Source organism: Diabrotica undecimpunctata, chromosome 4, assembly GCF_040954645.1.
Source record: "Diabrotica undecimpunctata isolate CICGRU chromosome 4, icDiaUnde3, whole genome shotgun sequence".
NCBI classification, from domain to species: domain Eukaryota; kingdom Metazoa; phylum Arthropoda; class Insecta; order Coleoptera; family Chrysomelidae; genus Diabrotica; species Diabrotica undecimpunctata.
In genome coordinates, this window is record NC_092806.1 from 72,674,968 (window position 1) to 72,694,060 (window position 19,093).

A 19,093-nucleotide genomic window follows, 5' to 3' on the forward strand; every position below is an offset into this window, starting at 1 on the left:
TCTAAACGTCACATATAAAGTAGTTTTAATTATAATTGTGTTTTTATTTCCATTTTTTTCTAAAATTAATTTTAAAATTTTTTTGCATGAGACATACTGTATACAGATATACTTAAAAATGTTTTTTACAATTTTCTAAATTCCCCAAACCAAATAAAAATGAAAAGGTGCATTCTTGGGTTGTGTAATCCAATATAGGAAAAATATGGTACAGTAAGCGCGAAGGTTCATACTATGTTTTCTCTATTTTTACAATTTTAGATATTTTTAAAATTGCAATTTATTAGAATTACATAAAGTAATTTTATTATTTATTTACTATTTACATTAAAATATATATATATATATATATATATATATATATATATATATATATATATATATATATATATATATATATATATATATATATATATATATATTATATTAAAATAATTTAATAAATTATGATGTGTGCTCCTAACGCCACCTGCTAACGTATTAATGAAGCATACGTTATTTACTTCTGACATACCTGTCAAATTCAGCCGAAATATTCAATTAATGATAAAATATAATTAAATATAATTTGATAGTAAATTTAATTATTATATAAACTAAATACTATGTTTAAAAACAATAATTGTATTTGTATGGAATTATTTTAAAATGAAAAGTGTCATAAAAATTTAAACACATGATTCAATATTGTTACCAAAGAATATAGACGCATATTGTTACTAATTAGATGAAATTATGACTTTTAAATTTTGACAATCGTTACGAATCGAATCTTTTATTGACAAATATTCTTTTAATTTTTTATTTCTCATTTAATGTATGTATTTTGATAGTTATTTTTCATGCAAATTTTAATTTAAACCGGCTTAGAATGACTAGAAACGAATTTTGAACTAAAAGAACGATAATTGAAACTAAGAAGTCAAAATAACATGAAGCTAAAGTTCAAAGCTAAATTTAATTAAATTTAATGCAACGCGTAATTTTTAGGATAAAGGTCATAAAATAAATTTTCAACTTGTACCTGTATAAAATCACAAATATGTTTAACTTACTTGCGAATAAGATATTTAAGATCTTCTAACCACGGAGTAGCTTCCATGTGCCCGCTGCACTCGCTTTGACCTCTTTCAGGATCAGTAAGAATAAATATGACAAGTACAACAGCTAGTAAACCCAAAGGAGGCGTGACCCGAAGTGCCCATTGCCACTGGCTCATAAGTTCTGCTGTTTGGGCGCCTACAATGTAACCCAAGCCGCTAAAAGAATATAAATCAAACATAAATATTTTTTGAAATGTAAATTATATAAAATAGTATCGTCATTGTGTAATATTCAATGGCGACAGTATATATAAATGTGTAAATAATTTGATAGTCTTGTGCTATATATCCGACATCCGACAGATGGTTTATTTATTAACCTAATTATTTAAATAATACATATTCGTAATGTACGCAAAAAGTACATACAAAAAAGAAACGTCGAAATCTATAAACAAGAAACAGAGATACAATTAACAGCTCCTTCCCCTCCTGCGCTCTCACTAGTTTCAAAGCCGACCAATTTTAAGGACCACAATTTCGAGCTTTGTGAACGATTCCATTAAGATGCAATCATTTTCGAATTTTTTACATTAAAACCTTAAAGTATATTCTTTCAGATGACCCTAATTAGGTTTCTTAATTGTTGTAAACAGAGCTGCTATCAATCTATAAAAAAAGCACTAACTTCGTCCCAAAGTGTTCTAGTTCCACTTTTTGTCCTTTTTAATTTGTAAAAACACTGTCAAAAAAAGACTGCCAAAATATGAAAAAAATCAGTTTTTTGCAGTCAATGGTTAAAAAGTTAATCTAATTGTTTATAAGCAAAAAATTGACATGTTTTTGCCAAATTATTTTGTAATATTTAAAATTATTTTTCCTCATTTTTTTTTTAATAATATTAATAGAATAAATCTTCTTCTTTTAGAATCTATCCGTATATTTAATATACCTATTTAATTTTCTGACTTAATATTGTTGCAAAAAAATTTAATTTGGGCTAAACAAATTCAATAACTTTTAAACTCTTTGACCGATCAGGCCCAATATTGTGTGTAATATAAAGGTTACATTTTAAAAGTTTATTTTAAAAAAAGTTATAACCATTTATAAAAAACCGAAATTATGACTTATTTTATTTTGCAAATTTTTAAGGGACAAATAAGGATAGGAACGTTTAGAAAACGCCATTTTGAAGGCTTTTATATGACTTCTAAGTTTCTTCTCTTCTCAAATTTGTTTCAAACGCTTTACTTTTTGCTGATAGAAGAAAAATTACCGTTTTTTGACCTTAATTTGTTAATAATTAATTAAGTCCAAAAAATCGACTGCAGGAAACGTATATGTTCGTGTTATAGAGGTCCATACTACTCCAATTCACGGTTCGTAGACTTACTACGGTTGCCTCTTCCGCCTAACCAATGAACGTTAAGCCCGAAACTGTACTCTCGTGACGTACTTTTTCCCCTTCAACCAATGGTCTCTTTGCTTCACCACAATGCTCAAAGATATCATTAGGCTAATTTCCATTTGTAAATGATAAAAATAACTCGTCTTAAACCAAACTAAACATGCAAAAGCAATGGTAAACATTAGACTGTTATGTTTGTTTATACCATTTATATCGGCCATGACACTGCAATCGACCTGCCCTCTACATTCAGTTTCAATCGCGAATAAATGGGTTTTGTATTCTTTATTCTTGTGTACTCTGGTGACGTAACTCAAGCATCCCCACCCCAGTCGGAAGAGGCAACCGTAGAAGTCTACGAACCGTGACTCCAATTGTGGGTTGCCTGGACTAATGTCTAGAGCCTGACCCACTACTCTGAGCCGCGTAATGTAGGTTGCCTATTATGAATTTGGATCGGGGAAATTACTGACAGACTTACGCATGACGTCCGACATCGGATAATCATTTTTGACTAAAATAGATGTTAATAATTATTTTTCTTTCAAAACGAATTGTCATTAGGTACAACAAGCAATTTTAGTTCTATCATATAATGATTTAATGACTCCCTTTTAAACATTTATGTTGTGATTTGATTTATAATTTAGATATATGTTCATATGTGTTGGTTTTTTTATACATGAGTCCCATATCCACTATTTTCCTTTGAGATTAAAACATCCAGAAAAGGCAACGATTAATTTTATTTCTTTTCCATTGTTTTATTGACTCCTCTTTTATATCTTTTATTTATATTAATCAGAAGTGTTTCCAACAGATCATCTACATATTTCCAACGTATTGTGGGCTTTAAATTTTGATTAGGAATATTTGTTTTGAAGTCTTCCATCAATATATTAGCTAATAATGGATTTAAAGCACAGCCTAAAAATTTTGTTTATAGAAATCATTGTTTAGATGAAAATAAGTGTTGTCAGTAGATAATGTCAATAGTTCCGTTATAGCTGACACATTTAATTTGGTTCTAGTAGTTAATCTATCATTTTGTAATTTGTTCCTAAATTGTTTCATCTAATGGTACATTTATATATAGACTATTTATTTGTATAAAAACTTACTTAGAAAATATTACATATTATACAAATCAATGTACCAAATTATATTAACATTTAAAAAATATAGATAATTTTAATGAAATTTTTTGATTTTTTTTCTATCTAATCGTTGTTTTATTTAAGATAAGCATAGCCCCAGCTATACACATCCCTGTTTATAGTAATAACTTCAGTTTGTTTTTGAATAATACATCTACAAAAAAGGTGTTACATATTTGATTCATTCATGCCTTGTAATGTGATTTTTTTGGCTTGCTTAAAAACGATTTAGAGACCTTTTCTTTGTAATATCAATAAATGAATAATTTCCCCGTTTCGAAATACATTATTCAGCACAGTTATATAAAAATTATTTATTAAATGATGGTTAGTTCCTCGAAAAGCTCTGGCTTTTAATATTTTTTGTTGCGCATATGAACATATATCTAAATTATAAATCAAATCCCAACATAAATGTTAAAAAGGGAGTCATTAAATCATTATATGATAGAACTAAAATTGCCTGTTCTAATGACAACCCTTCTTTAGAAGAGAAATAATTATTATAACATCTATTTTAGTAAAAAATGATTATCCGATGTCGGATGTCATGCGTAAGTCTGTCAGTAATTTTCCCGATTCAAATTCATATTAGGCAACCCACATTACGCGGCTCAGAGTAGTGGGTCAGGCTCTAGACATTAGTGTTGCCTGGCCGGATGAGTGTCACAAACAGGGTACTTTTTTTGCTCATTTCCCTGGTCTATAAATGACAATATATCGCGTATGATATACCATCTGAAAATTCCTGTGATATTCAATGTGTTTCTAATTATACTGAAATGGCTATCAGTTCTAATGTAAATAAATTTTGATCATTTATTAATAAGGACCGAGAAAGTAGCTCGGCTTCTGAACTTAGCTACATATAGGGTGTAATACATACAAAAATATAATAAACAAGATTTTTATGAATTCATGATACGAAATAGGAAATAGATTAACCAACAGTATAATATAGTTACTTGGTATTTACATATACTTGTATAAACATCGTCCATGTTTATTTGGGTGTGTAGCATCCTCTTTACATGCCTTAATAACTTTTCTCTCTGAACATTACCGATTTTAAAACGCATTAGTTTTCGGTTGGAATAGCAAAACTAACAGTTTGCTTTGTTTATAGTACACAAGATACTTTTTCCAAGAAAGTGGCAATGTAACTTGTTTTAATGTTTATTAATTCACTCGATTTCATCTCGTACAAGTGTTTTTTGTATTTCTTTAATCAATGTATATACAGTGCTAGCCAAAATTCCCTTTTCTCTCGTATCTTCTGAACGGTTATACTTATAATGTTAGAATTTGGAAGGAGGAAATAAACGGATGTAGGCTTCTCAACTAGCCATAACAGGTGACCGAATAGTCATAGATGACGTTACAGAGCTACTGTGGCCGATAATTTTAAATGGGACCTTATGAAAATACGTGTTCAATTATACTAGAAAGAAATAGAAAATAGAAAAAGGGTATATGGATTGACTACCTAAAAAAGCTCTATGCAGAGGAAGAGCAAACGATGGGTGCTAGAACCGAAAACACTAGAAATTGTAAGTTCGTAAAATACTTGAAATGCTGAAGAACAGAAAAGCAGAAGGTAAAGACGGGATACCAAACGAATTACTGAAATATTGTGGAGCAGCCATGACAGAACAATTAACAACATTAATTAACAACATTGTAAAACACAATATAACAGGTACCGAAAGAATGAAGAAACAAACGAACTAATTCTACTATTCAAAAAAAGAGATAAAAAACACCCCAAAAACTGCAGAGTTATAAACTTGTTAAATACTACCCTAAAACTTATGAAACACAGGGTTTTCGTGCTGGAAGATGATGTACAGATGTAATATTCGTCATACAGCATATTACTGAGAAATCACTAGAGTATAATAGACCAGCATTTCTGTGTCTGATTGACTTAAAGAAAGCATTTGACAGATTAAGACTCAAAGATATAATCCATCTTCTGTTTAATACAGAAGTTTCCCAAAATATCATAAAAACTATTGAAAACATCTACCAAAACAACAAAATTGAAGTCAGAATAGATGGAAAACTTACAGAACCTATAGAAATAGGAAGCGGAATAAGACAGGGGGGTCTCATTAAGCCCTATGCTCTTCAATTTAATTATGGACGAAATCATCAAAAGCGTTAACAAAGGAAGAGGATACAGAATGGAAAATAAAAAAGTAAAAATACTGTTACGCAGACGACGCAATATTGTTGCCCAAAATGAAGATAGTCTGCAAAGACTGGTCCACAGATTTAACATAAGAGCAAAAGAATTTAATATGACAACCTCATCTCAGAAAATTAAAACAATAGTAATCAGCAAAGAACCAATCAGATGTAAAAGAAATTGATGGCATCAGTATTGAACAAGTAATGGAAATAAAATACCTTAGAATTACTGTCCAGTTATCGAGACCTGGATAAAGAAGTGAGAGATCAAGTACAAAAAGCAAATATACTGGAAGGATGCCTTAATAACACTATATGGCGAAACAGACACATTAACACTGAGATGAAGTCAAGAATTTATAACCAGTGTAAGACCAATAATGATATATGCCTCAGATATAAGATCCGACAGCCACAAAGGTTACTGGAAACGGCAGAGATGAGAGTACTGAGAAGAACTACAGGAAATACGCTGAAAGATCGAAAGATAAGTGAAGACATTAGAAGAAAACACTATATGGCGAAACAGACACATTAACACTGAGATGAAGTCAAGAATTTATAACCAGTGTAAGACCAATAATGATATATGCCTCAGAAACAAGATCCGACAGCCACAAAGGCCACTGGAAACGGCAGAGATGAGAGTACTGAGAATAACTACAGGAAATACGCTGAAAGATCGAAAGATAAGTGAAGACATTAGAAGAAAATGTAACGTACAGTGTAAAAACGAATAGACAGTAAATAGAAAAAAGAATGGAATAACCACATAATCAGAATGGGAGAGACCCTTGTCGTCAAAATAGCAAGAGATAAATCACCAATCGGTAAAAGTATCGGACGACCGCGCAAAAGATGAAGTGACAACCTTCCATAATATAATCAAACAAGCCCAATAGAATACAAGCGAATCAACAAAATCATTAGAAAAAAGTGCAGGGAGGCGAAAGAAAACTATATGTCAACAAAATGCCTAGAAATCGAACAACTTCAGGAAAAATACGACACCTTTAATATTCATAAAAAAGTAAAAGAAATGACAGGTAGACACAAAAAGAGACAACAATATTAAAAAATGATAATAACGAAATAATTATGGGTACAGAAGACAAACTAGAGAGATGGAAAGAATACATAGAAACTCTTTTTGACGACGATAGACCTTGTTCTCCACCATCCACAGATAATCGAATAAATGAAAAAGGCCCAGAAATAACCAAAGAAGAAGTGATTCATGTAGTAAAATCTCAGAAAGACGGAAAAGCCACCGGTCCAGACAATATCAATGTCGAAATACTAAAACTAATTGCAGATAACGAAAGTAAAAGCCTAGACTTAATAACAGCACTATCAATAAGATATATGACACAGGTAAAATACCAACAGACTGGCTAAAATCAACATTCGTAGCATTACCAAAAAAATAAAAAAAAAAAAAGAAATCCTACCAAGAATCGAACAAGCAAGGAAAGCATTCATGAGCATGAAAACATTTTTTACAAGATCAGACCTTAGTCTGCAGCTTAGAATCCGAATGATCAGATGTTACGTTTTTTCTGTCTTACTGTATGGCTGTGAAAGTTGGACAAGGACTCTGAAATAGAAAAAAGAATAGATGTCTTTGAAATGTATATATACAGACGAATGTTGAGAATTCCATGGGTACAAAGAGTTACTAATGTTGAGGTACTTCGTCGCACGTATAAACAAAAAGAATTACAAAGAATAATCAAAGAGAGGAAAATGCAATACTTGGGTCATGTGTTGAGAGGCGAAAGATATGAATTACTTCAAGTTATACTGGAAGGAAAAGTACAGGGTAAAAGATCAGTAGCAAGACGACAGAACTCGTGGCTGAAAGACCTGAGGAGATAGTTCGACCGCTCATCCGCAGAAATCTTTCGCGCAGCAGTTTCCAAAACTACAATTGCCATTTAGAAAGCGAACCTTCGAAAGGAGACGGCGCCATGAGAAGAATGAAAAAGCAGAATTGCTTACAAAGAAAAAGAAGAAGATTGTAGCAACCACAGAGTAGAATACCAATGGTGTCATATTCCTTTTGAATATTATTAGTAGTTTGCACAGCAAATTCTTTATGTTTTGATAATTTAAATGCATTAATTATTTTAAACTTCAGAAGTTATCTCAATTAATATAGACATAGTTATGACTTTAGTGGTAAAATACTGGGTGAATACCTATGTAAATACTGACAGATGTAAATATTTCTGTAGTTCATTGTGCATGTGTTTAAAATTAAAACGGTCATTACAAATTTTTTCAGATAAAAATAACCATTTCTGTCTAAAAGTACAGCAATCTGTATTTAGAAAATAATCGTAAAATTACATGCCCCACAATAATAAAATAAGACTTCAAACATTCTTATTTAGTTACTTGCCGTACAGCATCAGTGTCGTATACATTTTTAGTATCAACAACAAAATATTAATAATTTTCCAAAATATACCTGTTTTTGAGTTAATATTTTTCAATTTTATGTATGCAATTAACTCAACTAGTTTACGTTTTTAATATTCTTATATCATTTTCTACATATTTCTTTCCATTTGGTTTTGCGGATTTTAATATGTAGCTTTCCATATATTATATTCCCAAACGACATATTTTATTCTCAACAATTTAACAATAATTTACATTTTTTATTAAATACTGACGCTATTGCATTAAACATGTTTCCATGTAGATCCATTATTTTAATTCCTTTTTAATATTATTCGAGTAAGTCTTTAGTCTTCAATTGTAGGTCATTGACACCTTTGATCAATTCAATCTTTACTTGAAACACGAAACTATGTTTTATTATCATAATCCAGATATCCAATTGCTTTGGTTAATGTATTAAAAAAATTTCCAGTAAATATAAACGTCGAATCGCTAATACCTATTGCATTGTCTTGTCATGTCTTATCATGTTTCCATAAGTTTCTATCTTATGTCATTCCAGTATCAATCCCTTCACTGAGATATGCGTCCTAAGCATCTCTCACCAAGTCTTCTTTAGAGTTCTCTCCTCCTACTCAATACAGGAACTTGCAAGCTTGCAACCCAATTATTTTTTGTACCGGCTTTATATATTTCGATGCTGAACGTGCCCTAACCATCTTAACGCATGCTCAGTCATTTTCGCATCAATTGGTGTCATCTCTAGACCTCTCCTAATATATTCATTCATAATTATACCAATTCGGCCAGAATGGAAACTTTCATTAAATAAATCTTTTTCGGCTCGCTAGTCACCGGAGAGATTGCAGTCATTCGGATATAATATACGACTCTTTGGAAAGACAAGGAAGCTCCCTTATTTAGCAACAAGACAACGCAAATACTACAAATTAGCTCATACTCTACTTATAATATTAACTCCTTATGTCCATGTGGCTCACATTGTGAGTCACATGGACTCTCACAGACGCTACCGCGTAAGAAAATTGAAGCTTTCGAAATGTAGCTTTATCGTAGAATCCTGATGATATCCTATAACGACCACGTTACTAACCAGGAAGTTTTATTAAGAATGCAAAAAGAAAAAGAGATGTTAACCACAATAAAAATAGCCAAAATTGAGTAATTCAGTCACATCATGCAACTAATTATTCAAGGAAAAATAGAAGGAACACGAGGACCAGGAAGGCGAAAAATTTCCTGGCTAAAAAATCTACGTATGTGGTTCAATACAACAACCACAAATCTTTTCAGAGCCACAGTTTGCAAAATACAGATTGCCATGATGGTCACCAACATCCGAAACGGATAGGCACTACAAGATGTGAGCTGCATATGTGAGCCATAAACAATAGAGTTTTTTGACACTCCTCCCCATCCATCCATAAGCATTCCCATTTCCATCACATGCACTCATTGTCCTTATCTCTTTTTAGCTGCCCAACATTAGTGTCGTACATCGTAGCTGGTATTGTGTGATAATGTTGGTGTGACAACTGCAATGTTGTGACAAAAATCTGTCACAACTCTCTCCTTCTTCCATTTCATATACTCCACTAGAACTTTGGCATGCATCTCCATTCACTTTCAGCATCTAAATTGATTATTCTTTTTTGTATTATAATACATAGTTGAATGTTGAGAATGCTGAGTTTTTGTATTAGTCACTTCATTTTAAATTTACATTCTACATAATACTTTTTTGTCTTACTAAACTTAAAATCTTAATATTCTAGAACTTGAATCCACTATACCAGTCTTTGTTGTAATTCCATTTTTACAGTATTTTATATTAACACCTCATGATAAACATACATTAAACACCGAGGAACGTTACTTGAATACTCGAAATTTCGCTGTTTTCTGATCCAACACTAATGAAAATAAAAAAAGGATTATTTAGTTGAAGTAATCATACTTTCACATTAAGTATATAAATCTCTTCTACTACAACACTAGTTTTACGTTAAACATGCATATCTCTCATAAACTTCATATATTATGCTCAGCGTAATTCCCTTCTCATTGATTGCAAGCTTCAGATTCTCTGGAGTTACCGTATCTCAAGTTTTCGCAAGACCAATGAATACCATTGGAGCGTTTGTTTTTTTTGTATATATTTATATAGTATACCATAGATTTTGCCAATCAATTAATTGTCATCTACAGTCAGTCATTAAATTTTTAAAATAATAAACTTTTTGCATATAAATGAGGTAAATATAAGGTATGATCTGGTGCACTTCTGACCTGACAGAGACCTTCTTCAGGTAAATAAAGCAAATTTACCTTATGCTTCATATATAAAGCAAATATGTCTATTATTATCGATAGTGTCATATGGTATGTCGTATGTCGCTATACGTTCATTAATATTAAGATGATGTGTAGTGCCCTTTTGGTAGTCTTTTTGTTTTTTCTATCTGAATATATTCGTTATACCCTTCCCTTTGATTTGCATGTTAATAATAATATAAATCAAAATCAATAAATGAAAATTTGTCTTATGGTAAATCTATTTTTATCCATAGTGCCCTATGATAACTCGTATGTAATTACACGTTCATTAACAATGAATATACTGTGTAGATACTGTGCCATTTAAATAGTAATTAATTTAAAATGCCACAAGAAAATAGCTTCAGAACAGTGCCTTTTGGTAGTCGCTTTGTTTGTTTTTTTTCTTTCTTTCTTTTCATTTGCTATATCGCATGCTAGGATTCGATCAGTTGTTTATTTTGTACTCAGCCAGAGGTCTTCTTTAAGTCAATAAATAAAAATGTGTCTTACAAGTATATCTTCTTTCATCCATAGTGTCTATTATATCTCGTACAGTCATTATTATTGAAGATACTGTGTAGTGCCCTTTTGGTAGGCGCCTTGTTTGTTCTTTTTATCTTTTTATATAATTTTTACCCACCAGCCCGATCAATAACAACGGAGATATGTAATGCCCTTTTGACAATGCTGTCATGTGTATTTTTTTCTGTCTCAACATATTCGCTATCCCCTCTTATTTCCAATGATGTATCATACGCCACGATCCGACGAACTATCCGATGAGCTACCCCCACTACAAAACGATCAAAACATGAGCAGAATAATTTTTAGCGTTTTCTTATGGGATTTTACATGGGAAATGAGGCAGAAACGGTATAACCCCTTTACTTTTAACATAAAGCTTCAAATTATTTTACTTAATAATTCTTACCTTACAATTACAGTAGGTAAGCTATATTTTTAGCAATTTTGCCAAAAAATTAATTACTGGTAAAGTAGTACTGAGATTATAAAAAGTATCAAGAAGATAAAGCTGGAGTACTTCGGACATGTAATAAGAGGTCCCAAAGATAGATTGTTATAAAATATTATGCAAAGGAAAATAGCTGGCAAACGCAGTCCAGGACGAAGAAAGACTTGGTTGAATAAAATTAAGCTAGCTATGGTGGTAACTAACGTTCTGAAAGGACATGGCACATGAAGAAGATGAAGTAGTAAAATTTCGGAGTAAGGTTATTTGAATAATCAATTTGTACACTGAATTAGTAATAAATCAACCGTATCGTTGCCAGAACAAAATATGATTGAAATGTCAGTTGGTAGTTCAGATTTCTTTTCTAAGTGGCGGTAAAGTTATCGTCCCGGACTAACTGGGTGGCGTGTCATCCTAGTCTTTTATATAGATAGATGTAATATACAACAATACATTATTTATGTAATTGTTTAGCTCAAACTCTTTATGTGTTTAATTCTTGGTACTTCAAAATCTGAAAAATTGTCTAAGCATCTATATATTTGCTGTTGGAAATCGCACAATCAAATAAAAATCACAAATAACAATAAAGACTGTTGATTTAATTTGTTTCAATTTTAATTATGGAAGACTAAATCTCTGACGAGATGTTCGCTAGTTTTAAAAGCTACAGTTTTCCATAGTTTTAAAAGCACCAATTTCCGTTAGCAAGTGCGCCAATGAAAGACAAATTTGGGAATTATTGGCAATTAAGCGTTGCAGAATGTATGCACATAAGTGTTTGTGACACATGGTTTCTTTAGAAAGTTAAAAGGGTTTGAAGAAACTGTTTACAAAACAGTTAGTTTTTCAAATAAATAGTTTTACAACCAGAAGAACCATTTGATCTCAATTCTATACTTAATTATAACGATAATGTTATACAAACTAAGAACATGCGTTTAAAAATATTTTACTTATAGTATGTGTTTAAAGTACATTCGAAAACCAATAATAACAGCTATATTCCATGCTAAAATGGAAACGACAACTTTTATCGAAAATATGAAATTTTATATATTTTTTTTTATTTTTATAAGGATATGGTCGATACTGAGAAAAAATTACGACACTAAACCAGAAAATGTCGGGTTAAGAAAAAAAATGTGTCCTGAGCCTACTTCCGAGTAATTCGGTTGAGTGTGTATATCACAGTTCTGCACATGCTTCTTTTTGGAGATTCTAACATCTGTTGAAATAGCCTTCTTCGTTTCCACATTAATTGTCACGATAACTGAACCACTATTACAGCGTTGCATTGAGTTTTCTTCTTCTTCTACGGCACTACAGCCCAAATTAAGCCTTGGCCTCCTTTATTTTTTGCCTCCACCCTTGCTTGTCTGTGGCTGATCTTCTCTATACACGGACTCCTAAAAGGGCTTGAGCGTCGCTATTTACTGTGTCTTCCCCGCGCTTTCTTGGCTTTCCAACCGGTCTCTTTACCCGCATTCTAGAATTCAGTGCTCTTTTTGGTAGCCTATCCTATCCCATTCTTATCATATGTCCAGCCCATTGCAATCGTTGTATTCATGAAATCTGACAGTGGTGCTTCCTTATGAAGTTGATAAAGCTCGTTGTTGTATCGACTTCTGAAGATTCCGTTTTCCCTCACAGGTCCTAGTATTCTCCTCTGTACTTTCCTTTCGAATGTGTCGAGTTTGCTTTTGGATGTTTCTTTCAGGACCCATGCTTCACTGCCACAGCATGCTATTGGTCAATATAAGATTTTATAGATTCTCATCTTTGTATTTCGGTAGACATTTTTAGACCGGAATATATGGGAGAGGGCAAAATATTTGTTTGCCTGCGTTATTTTCTTCTGTATTTCTCCATCTTCTGATCCGTCGGCATATATGTCTACTCCCAGGTATGTAAACTTTCCAACCGTTTCAATGTCATCTTCATGTAAAATGTTTTGTGGGACTATATTTCTTCTCGTCTGTATCATTATTTTTGTTTTTTCTGTGTTAATTTCCAGACCTAGCCTTTTTGTTTGCGTTTTTAACTCTGCGTATGTTTCCTGTGCTCCTGTTGATTGCCAATTCAGTCAATATATTGTAGAGTTTGTTCCTTATAACTGAATCGTATGCCTGTTTGAAGTATACAAACACGTTATTAGCATCAATGTAATGTTACCATGATTTACTCAAGATCTGTTTGACTGTAAATATTTGATCCAGTGTCGATCTTCCCCGTCGGAAGCCCGTCTGATACTCTCCAATAATATTTTCTGCTAGTGGTTTATAATATACGTGAGGATTTTATATGCTGTACATAGTAGAGAAATTCCACGGTAGTTTTTGCACTGGAGTTAGCTCCTTTTTTATAGATCGGGCATACTATACTTTTCTTCCAGTGGTCGCGTATTTTCTCTTCTTGCCATATGTCTTTGATGAGCGCGTGGATGTGACTTGCTAGGTGGTCGCCACCTACCGGGGTTTTATTGTTTTTCTGGGCCTTAATAGCTTCGAGAACTTCCTCTATGGTTGGAGCTTCTACTCCATTCTCTACTTCATTCTCTTCTACGTAGTTCGTACCCATTTCATTCTCCATATCTACTTGTGTACCAAGTAGGGTCTGAAAATAATGCTTCCAGGTTTCTGTGACTTTCTGTTGGTCACTGATTATTTGTCCACTTTCATCTTTACATAGAGTTGTTTGAGGTTTATACCCACTTTTTATCTTTTTTAGGTATTCGTAAGCGCCTCTAATTTCGTTGTTTTTGAAATTTTCTTCCATTTTTTCTATTTGTCCATTTTCATAGGCTCTTTTTTTATTTCTACATATCTTGTCTGCTTTCCGTCTTGCGACTTCAAAAGATGTTCGTCTTTCCCGTGTTCTTCTTGTTATATACATTTTGTGTGCGTTATTTCTTTCCTCTATTGCTTGTCTGCACTTGTCATCGAACCATGCTACTCTTCTCGCCTTTTTCTTGTTTCCCAGGGTGGACGCTGCCTCTGTCAGTACTGCTGTTTTGATATTATTCCATTTGCCCTCTATGGAGTGCAGTTCCAGCGTCATTAACTCATTTGCGACTTCTTCTTCGAACTTCTCTTTACATTCCTGAATCTTCGGTTTTTCCAGGTCCAGTTTGTTTGTTCTTTGTTGCTTTTTATTTCTTTCTTTGTTAACCCTGCATCTAAATTTGGTTTGGAGTAAAATATTCGGAGTTCGGATCCACAGCATGCTCCTCGTCATGTTCTCACATCTGAGATAATACTGGCTGCCGTTTTGTCTATCAGCACATGGTCGATTTGATTGGTTGTGGTTCCATCTGGTGAAATCCATGTCATTTTGTGTATGTCTTTATGTGGGAAGTATGTGGAACTTATAACCATGTTTTTACTGGTAGCAAAATTTATCAAAAACTCCCCATTCTCGCTTGTTTCATTGTGCAGTGGGTGTTTTCCTGTTGTGCCATAAAACTGTGGCTCCTTGCCTATTTTAGTTGCATTGAGTTTTACCTAACATTTACGGTAAATTTGCTAAAAAGACAAGTTAATTATCATCATTAAATTTATAAGAAATCCAATAGAGAGTTCGTTGTTTTCATATAACCAAATTAGCTGCGTAAAAAATGTCTTTTGAAAAACAATCCAGTGCAGAAGCCTCAACGTCACATAATGAATTTATTTTATAATTATTGTTTACTCCAAACAAGATATTTGACCAAAAATTATCTAGCATGTATTGTTCTGTGCATACTTTATGTGATACTAAATATACATACGTGTAATTGTCATATTTATTATGTAGTGAATATTCTGTTTTATGAAGTTTTTCTTTTTCGAAAATAAAGAACCATTTCATCCAACCTATCCAGAAACTTTACAAAACTACTCACCTTCCTACTGGAATAGCAAAATAAAATATTGCTAACATTTTGGACCGAACATCTCCTACGAAGTAATCACTGATTATCGTCGGTGCTATTGTTGAATAACTGGCCTCTCCTATGCCCACCAATGCACGGAACCATACGAACCAATAGAAGTTCTGTAAAAGAAATTTTAACTTGTAGTTATAATTTAATTATTGTTTAAAAATGTTTATTGTTTCTGGTAACTGCTATTAATTATTTATAATTTATTATATAAAATTATTATTTCGGTGAGTACCATATTTCAGTATATCATTAAAATAGGGAACTATTATCGTGACAATACCATTGTCTCCTCCTAACCTGGAACTGATGTTGAAAGACGGCACGCCAAATTGGAAAATATAATAATTTTTCTAAAAAGCATATTCAAGAAAAACCACTTGATCTATATTTAATAAATGAATGATGATTAATTGTTCCAACTGGTTGTCTTGGGGACGCACACTTACCATGATTTTCTATAGTTTATCAATTACGTAAAAACTTTTCCAATTAATACCATTTGTACTTCTAGGTTATATTCCTTCTCTAGTCCAATGCTTTTCTTCGACTATTACCATGTTTTCCTGTTTGTTTCCTTTCTAATTCATACCATCCTGATATTTTTGAGTACTTATTACTTATTCGCCACCAAGGATTTTCCATACCTTCCCCAATAAATATATTTTCAATTATCTAATTTCTCATACCTCTTATTACTTTTCGTTGGACTATATAACTGCTTTTTTAAAAGATTACATATAAAAAATTCTACAAGCCATGGGGGCCACTAGCTTATATATGTTCATGGCTAATTTTTTCCACTTTTCTCCGCCCTCTACTTGTTCTCTCCAGTCTGGTATTTTCATTTCTTTCATCTCCCTCTGGACTTGTATATACATTTCTTTGTTGGTCGCAATCTACTTCTTTCTTTTTCAATATTTCTTTCTTCCATCTGATTCATGGCCCATTTTTTACATACGTATAGTACTGTTGTTCGGATTTTAGTTGTTCTAGACACAGCATTCTCCTTTGATAGGAACTGAATTGAACTCTTAACATTTTATTTAGATTTAATTTTGAAGTTGTTATAAACAAAGACATGAAAAATATGAGTTGATGCGATTGGTTATACAAGGGAAAGTGAAAGGGAAAAGAGGACCGGGGAGACAACGCACGTCCTGCTTGAAAAATTTAAAGCAGTGGAGTGGAAAAATAACAATAGAATTCTTCAGAACTGTTGCAGACAGAATAAAATGGGCCGTGCTGATCGCCTATGTCCTTAAAGGATGAGGCACACGAAGAAGAAAATAAACTGTTATAAATACCAGATTATCTGAGAAATCTATGCATTATTGTCTATTGTTCAAAATAATGCCATTAGGCTGGACATTAATGCCTCTAATTATTTTTTACAACACTATTTTTAATTCTTGATAGGTAATTTCCCTGTTTTAATCCTCTATTAATTGGAACCTGATTTTAAAAAATTCCTTTTACCATAACGCCCATGATATACAGGATATGCGAAAAAATATAATGGATACTAGAAACTTTTTGGAGAACAGAGAACTTTCTCAGTCATTAGCGGATGCATGAATTCCGAAATAGTTTTTAATAATAAAAAGGAAAAGTATTCTCACGTTAAATAGGATATATATTCTGGAACACTTGCTTCATATCTGTTTTGCATGTATTTTCATTATATAACAAGTGGTAGAATGCATATTTTATAATTATGCTCAACGAAATACATAGATTGTAATGGATTTTAAAATCTATCAATGATAGATGTACCTATATGCGGCGTTCTAAACACTATAAATATAAATATATTAATTCAACGCTATTCCAATAAAACAAAAAACTGGTTACGATGAAACTTAACTGTTTTTGATTGATAGTTTTTGGTTGCGGAGATGAAAACCCTAAGAACAATAGTGGGCAAAACAAGAAGAGACAGGGTGAGAAATACAAACGTTAGAGAGCAGTGCAAAATTCAAGATATTGTAAGATGGGGAAGGCAGCGTAAAAGAATGTGGTACAGTCATGTAAGACGAATGGATGAGAATAGACTCCCAAAAATTGCCCTAGAAAACAACCCGCCCGGTTCAAAACCTCCCGGAAGACCACCTAAAAGATGGAGGGATAGTTGGCAATCTACCTCCCAGGAAATTAATCAGAGGCAGCTTCAGAATTAAACAGATCTAAAGATCTCCAAGAAGTAGAAGAAGAAGAGGAGTTTTTGGTCACGGATAAAATACATCTGTTACTCAGTTGGAATGAAAATTCGATCTACTTGTAGTTCCCCACCCTCGCGTTCGGGATATTCTACTCGTATCCAAGTTTCATTATTCAAATCTTATTACAGAATAAACTATTCTATAGTTTCGCACCGTAAACTATTACAGTTGATAAGTTAAAGATAGCTATACCTACGGTTTATAATATAAACTAAGGTTATACCGTTATAGCAAAGAGAAAATCGTACTTACCGTCATAAATGACCCACATAGGGTCGTTATACTCCACATAAACACACCAAATGCCATAATATACCTTCTATTATATCTATCTCCAAGGTAACCAAATAGCGGAGCAAAAAGCATATAACTAAGAATAAATGCTGTTTGTAAAAATCCGCCAGCTTTATTGTCAATGCCATAATACGTTTGTACTTTTTCCAGAACTCCTGAAACAAAAAAAATCAAAATAAGTTGTTAAGTTACGGATGCAATTCATTTTATTTTTATTTTTATCACTTTTTTTATATGAAAAACAAAAGTGTAGTATACAGAAGAATTTAAAAAAATGGTAGAGTAATATTTGCACAAGTTTGTTACAACCGGCATTTAAATAATCCACTCTACATAACAAATATATCACGATCATCATCAATCTCCTTGCTTTTATCCCTATGCGGGGTCAGGTTTCTTAATTATATTCTTCCAATAAATTTACCATCTTGTTTCATACCAATATTAATCTCTTTCACAGATATGTCCTGTCTAAGGGTTAACAGGTCTTCTCTTACCACTTCCAAGAACTTATAACTCATCAATTCTTCGTATTGGGTGATTACCATCTCGACGATGAACATGACGTAACTACCTTAACCTATGATTCCCCATTTTGGCATCATATCGAGCGTGCAGCGAGCTCGAAATCAGGTCTGCTCGAATATCAGGAAGAATCAGAAGTAATGTGACTTGACAATGGCAAGTGTGACCTTGCCGAAACGTTGTCAAAACAATGGGTTTTCTAAAAACCAAAGCTGTTTAACGCGTAGTCAAACCCAGAAAACCAAATAGAGCTCCCGCGAAAACTTCAAATCCAAATATTATATATATATATATATATATATATATATATATATATATATATATATATATATATATATATATATATACCATAAATTATCCGAGAAGCCATAGAAATTGAAAAAAGCCAAGTTGTCCCAATAAAAGAGATGACGACATACGGTTACCTTCGATGTTAAGACCTCTCATAAAAAAATACCGTCCGCTCCACCCGTCAATCAAAATCCTACTGTCAGAAATTCGCGCCAATCCCCATGTTGGCCCCCACGCCACCCTCTACCCAAACCACGTCACCATCCACGGAAAATGTGAACCATGAACCACTCGTATTGAACGTATTTTAACG

General features: G+C 32.6%; 1 protein-coding gene across 3 annotated transcripts in view; it reads right to left on the reverse strand.

Moving 5' to 3' along the window:
- Window positions 1–19,093, reverse strand: part of spin (lysolipid transporter protein spinster) — a 246,897-nt gene that overhangs the window by 41,919 nt on the left and 185,885 nt on the right. For all 3 annotated transcript variants that reach the window (XM_072529722.1, XM_072529721.1, XM_072529723.1), the window contains exons 3-5: window positions 17,923–18,119; window positions 15,410–15,561; window positions 1,056–1,259 (exon numbers count right to left, since the gene is read on the reverse strand). In XM_072529722.1, the coding sequence (XP_072385823.1) occupies window positions 1,056–1,259; window positions 15,410–15,561; window positions 17,923–18,119 (553 nt within the window). The remainder of the gene's footprint in view (window positions 1–1,055; window positions 1,260–15,409; window positions 15,562–17,922; window positions 18,120–19,093) is intronic.